Below are 5,520 nucleotides of genomic sequence, written 5' to 3' on the forward strand. Positions count from 1 at the left end.
TTCTGGCCTTCGTTAGACCTTCTGAGCAAACGGTGAAACCCGGGTAGGAAGATGGGTGGGATGAAGGTCCCGGGACACGAACTGACGCCCTCCGGCTGCACCTCTTAGGCCTTGTTTGCTCATCGGTACCAAAAGATGACTGCTTGGTAAATATCTGATTGCAGCCACAAAGCGCGGGTCCTTTCACAGCGCGGCGGGGACGGACGGGCGGGCAGGGCGGGGCCTGGGCGGGGCCAGCCCAGCGCTCGACTAGCTCGGCGCTTCCTGGGCCTGCTCGGTGTTCGACCGCCCGTCCTGCGTCGCCGCTGCTCTCTGCTCTTGATTCCGCCGTCATGTCGACCGCAATGAACTTCGGGACCAAAAGCTTCCAACCGCGGCCACCAGACAAAGGCAGCTTCCCGCTGGACCATTTCGGTGAGGCGAGGCGAGGCTCCGGCTGCTGCTGGTGGCATTGTTAGGGGTACTGAATCTGGGTGGCAGCGTCTGGGGTGCTGAGTCTGGGTAGTAGGCTCTGCAGTGCTGTTTCTCGGTGACAGGTGCCAGGGTCAGGGGTATTGGAGGTGAGTGGCAGGGTCTGGGATACTGGCTCTGGATGCCAGGGTCAGGGGTGCTGGGTTTGTGTGACAGGGTTATGGGTGCAGGATCTGGGTGGTAGGGTCAGAGTACCGGATACAGGTGGAGTGTCTGAGGAGTTGGATGTTGGATGTGACGGTGTCTGGGGTGCCGGATCAAGGGTCTGAAAGCCAAGGTAGGGATGCTGAAGCTGAGGAGCAGCGCGTGGGGTAATAGACCTGCATGGTAGGGTCATATGTGTTGGATTTGGGTAATGAGGAACTGAACCTAGGGATGCAGAGCAGTTAGAATTACAGGCGCTTCTCAGGCCGTGGGGGCTGGGCTTGCTCAGAGCCCTGTGGAAGTGCAGGCAGGGAATCCGAATCTTGAGGATCCTCATTCCAGAGAGCCACCAGCCAGGGCACAGGCCCATGCTCGACAAGTGCCCCACCTGTGAGCCACGCCCCCAGCCCAGAGGGTTAACATTCACAGTTCTGAAGTCTATAGTCTATAGTTAGTTTTAGAAAACTGAAACATTAAGAGAAAAAGAAATAAGGAAAAAAAAAAAAACAAAAAAAAAACCAAACCAAAAACAAACCCCAGAAACTACCAGGAGAGGGTTGGGGCTATAGCTCAGAGGCTGAACAGGTGCCTCACAGGAACAGGAGGCCCTGAGTTCAGTCCTCAGCCCCCTCCCAAACCTACCACAACCAAACAAGGACAGCCCTGAGAAATGCTGCTGACCCTGTGTTTCTGGAGCATGTTAGTATAGACTGAGCATCAGGTAAGCTATTGTGGAAACTCAGTTCCAGAGACAGCGTTAAAGTTATATTTATTTATTTAGTGTGTTTGGGATGTGCCATGATACACATGTGGTCAGAGGACAACCTGTGGAGGGGTGGGGAGGGGGGCCTCTTTCCACCATGTGGGTCTTGGAGATCAAACCCGTTGTCAGGTTTGGTAGCAAGTACCTTTATCTGCTGAGCCGTCTCTATGATTTCTTTACCAACATTTCATTGGTAAAATTTCCATTTTAAAAATGTACTTTTTAAATTAATTATTAATTAATTTTGCATTTTGTTTTTCGAGACAGGGTTTCCCTGTGTAGCCCTGGATGTCCTGGATTCACTCTGTAGACCAGGCTGGCCCCAGACTTACAGAGATCCTCCTGCCTCTGCCTCTGAAGGGCTGGGATTGCATGTGTGTCTGGTATGGCTGGCTTTATTTTAGTTTTTTAACTGTGTGTACATCTATGTGTTTCTGAGTGTATGTCCATGCACCGTGTGTGTGCAGACGCCCTCCTGGTGGCCAGAGAGGGCTGTTTGATGCCCTGGAGCTGGAGTGGCAGGCGTTTGTTAGCTCCTCAGTACGGGTGCTGGGAAGCAAGCTCGGGTCCTCTGCGGGAGCAGCCAGCGTTGGAGAGCCATCTCTCCAGGGCCCTTGTTTTGAAGTGCAGAGGAGTCGGACCCCAGGGACTGTATGCCATGTGTTTCACTCCCTCAGAGTGTGCACACTCCCTCAGAGCCGCACCTACAGACTCACTAGGGGAAGGAATTTTGACAGGAACCCTAGCGCTGCTCCTAAGGCTGTTCCTGTGAGCAGGTCAGGCCTTAGCATGCTGCCTTTCTTTTCTTCCTAGGTGAATGTAAAAGCTTTAAAGAAAAATTCATGAAGTGTCTCCGTGACAAGAATTATGAAAACGCTTTGTGCAGAAATGAATCTAAAGAGTATTTAATGTGCAGGATGCAAAGGCAAGTACACCCTCACAGGTCCTTCCTGGTTCCAGCTTCCTGTGGCTCCCAGCCTGACCTGACCAGTCACTGCACCTTGCTCAGGCCTAGGGGTCTGCTCTGCTTTTTGTTTGTTTGTTTGATTTTTTTCCAGACAGGGTTTCTCTGTGTAGCCTGGGCTGTCCTGGACTCACTTTATAGACCAGGCTAGCCTTGAACTCACAGAGATCTGCCTGCCTCTCCTCCCCGAGTGCTGGGATTACAGACGTGTGCCACCACGCCTGGATTCTTTCTTTCTTTTTCTATGTGTGTGTGTGTGTGCGTGTGTGTGGTGAGCCACCGTGTGGGTGCTGGGAACTGGGTCTGTCGAGGGCCTGGGTTCACTGATTAGGCCAGGTTGGCAACAGGCAAGCTGAGGGCTTTCCCATCTCTGCCTCCCAGTGCTGGGATTGAAACCCACAGCACACCCAGCTTCCAGGAAGTTCTAGCCAGTTCTAGGGAGGGAACCGGGGTCCGTTTTATCAACCCAGCTCCTTGCCCGGCTACGTGACAGTGGCTGATGTTTGCCCGGAGGAATCGCAGCTTAGCAGACGAGGCGGCACAAGGCTGCCAGGCTGCCCTGGGCACCTCTTCCTGAGTGACAGTCCTATCCGCAGCCCTCATTCCTCAGAGCTTTGTCCCCCGTCATTAAGCTTTCAGAATCGTAGATCCCGGCAGCGCTGACTGAGCCAACAGGTTTTCATGCCCTTCAGGTTCTCAGCCCGTAAGAACAAGCCTCTCGGAGTCTTCCATTGAGAGCTGCCTGGAATGTCATGGGGACAATAGGCGATTTAAGCAATGATGGATGCTACAGCATTCCTCCCCCAAGTTTACCTGGAAACACAACAGAAACCTCACTCTGTGGAGCTTTGCCTTAGAAAAGAGCTGTTCTGACTGTAAATATGAAGAAGCTGGGAGTGTGGGGGTGGGGTCCTGTTGAGTTGCTCACACAGGAATTCAGGCACTTCACTCTCTCCAGATGGGAGATGTCCACTTGAGCCTACTTTTTTTGTGTGTGACAGAGCCAGACAAGTCCCTGAGGTGTGGCCTTGCGGGGTCACCGTGTGGGTGTTTTGGCTCTGGCGGTGGGGACAAGTAACTGTAAGGCCTCTCCTTGCCACCGCAAACAGCGCGTGAGTGTGCCGTGTTCTCGCTGCCTTCAGGTGGCACACGGCTGGAACTGAACCTCAGGGTGACTGCCTGTGGCCTCAAAAGATGGCCATGTTAAGTGTTAGAAGAGGGCCACAGCGATAGCGGCCTGGGAATGAGGATGCGAGCAGGTTCCTGCCTTCCCCAGGTTCAGTCTCTGAGTCCTGGTGTCTGCAAAAGGTTCCTGCAGACAGGCTGGGCAAATTCAGCGAGTAAGAGCAATATTGGGGCCTGTAACATGGGCCTGTCACCCCAGCTGCTCAAGAAGCTGAGGCAGGGGGATGGAGAGCTTGAGGTCAGCCTGGGCTACAGAATAAGCTTAGAAACCATCTGGGCAATTTAGTGAGATCCTGTCACAAAATAATAAGAGAAACAGGGCTGGGTGTGGCTCGGTGGTAGAGCGCGTGCCTGAGATGCCCCCAGTGAGGGGCTGAGGGTGGCTCAGTGAAATGCGTTCCAGAGCAAGGGAGGCCCTGGGTTCTATCTACGGTATCCCCCCACTACCACCACCAGAAAAAAAAAAAAGCAGATTTGTTTTGGCCCCAGCACCTGGCACAGATTCGCCAGCGGCTGCTGCCTATGGTTGCTCTGAGGGTGAGGCTGGTTTGGGGCCCCTGGGGAAGTGACTGGTTGGCCTGACAAGGCTTTTGGGGAGGACAAGCAGAAGGACTTCTTGCCTGTTTGTCAGTGGGTGAGCTGCAACGACGCCTCTCAGTTCCACACTCTGTGCCACACTCAGCACCACGTAGAACAGATGTCCCCGAGCTGGGAAGGAAGGGCCTCAGCCGGGCGAACACAGGCAAGCAAGGATGTCAATGGGTTTGTCTGGTGTTTTGTTTTGTTTTGCTTTATTTTTTAAGTATCCAGGCTAATGGGTCTAATAGCCCAGGCTGGCCTGAAACTTCTGGCAATCCTCCTGCCTCAGCCTCTTGAGTGTTTGGATGACGGGCGTATGACAGCATACTTGGCTGGTTCATTGTTTTCTTAGATTGGTTGCTAATGAAATCATTAAACATACAGTTGAAGTTGACCTAGCACAGGTGTGAACCTACACAGAGAGAGATGGAGAGAGTGAATACATGAATAAATAAATGCAATTAAAAATAAAATCAAAGTATCCCTCCTTAGGCCTCCTGGGAACGGGAACCTCGGAGCGTGGCTTCCTTTGCAGCCCTCCTGCCTGCACCTCCAGAGAGGCAGAGGTGACGGGGGATGGATTGTGTGGTGCCGGGACAGGCAGGCATGGCCAAGCCCCGGGAAGGCTCCAGAGCACATCTCGGGGCCCATCTGAGTGGCCCCAGCCGCAGAAATCCCTAAGACATTTTTGTAGGTACGCCCCTTATGTGGCCGAGGCACCCTGGAGGTGTTCCTTTGGCCCTGTTTCTCTGTATGTGTGCATATCTGCAGTTGGCATGGAAGGCCAGCTGTGGGTGTCAGGGGCCGCGCACCCCATGTTTTGAGACAGTCCCGCTGGCCTGGAGCTCACTGAGCAGCCCTCTTGGCTGTGTGTGGAGGCCCCATGGTTCGCCCATCCGCACCTCCCCAGCCGGGGGTTAGAAGCACAGGCCACCCAGACGGGCTTCAGGACACGAGTCCTAGCTATCAAACTCCCGAGGCAGGCCCTTCACCAAGCAAGCCATCACCCCAGCCCTTTGTTTATCCCTCTTTCGGGACAGTCTGTGATGAGCCCCGGCTAGCCTGCAGCCTGTTTCTGCCCCACACTTGGCTCACAGATACGGCCATGAACTGAAGCCTCTGGTCTTTTGGCAGCTGGCTCCAGGCCAGTGAAGGCCTGCAGGGGGCGGGAGCTGTCACCTCAACTGTGTCCTCCTTGGCTGGTCATTTTTCTCTGACAGTGAGGGCCAGCAACATTGGGCTTGTGATCTGTGGCTTCAAAGCCACCGACAAGCCACGCTCAGCACACACGCCCTGCAACCTTCGGGCAGGTGACCTGTGGTTAGGTCCTAGCCTCCCAGGGCTGGAGTCCTGTGTCCCTGCAGAGCTGTGTGTGTGTGTGTGTGTGTGTGTGTGTGTGTGTGTGTGTGTGTGT

The 5,520-nt window shown here is 54.1% G+C and overlaps 1 protein-coding gene across 1 annotated transcript in view; it reads left to right on the top strand.

Annotated features, from left to right (window-relative positions):
• Nucleotides 1-228: 228 nt before the first annotated feature.
• Nucleotides 229-5,520, top strand: part of LOC129670153 (cytochrome c oxidase assembly protein COX19) — a 6,844-nt gene continuing 1,552 nt past the window's right edge. Inside the window, exons 1-2 of the mRNA XM_055598615.1 lie at nt 229-414; nt 2,192-2,307. Coding sequence (XP_055454590.1) covers nt 333-414; nt 2,192-2,307 — 198 coding nt within the window. The 5' untranslated portion in view covers nt 229-332. The remainder of the gene's footprint in view (nt 415-2,191; nt 2,308-5,520) is intronic.

Source organism: Psammomys obesus, unplaced genomic scaffold (assembly GCF_907164565.1).
Source record: "Psammomys obesus unplaced genomic scaffold, mPsaObe1.curated_primary_1811, whole genome shotgun sequence".
In the NCBI taxonomy this organism is placed as follows: Eukaryota; Metazoa; Chordata; class Mammalia; order Rodentia; family Muridae; genus Psammomys; species Psammomys obesus.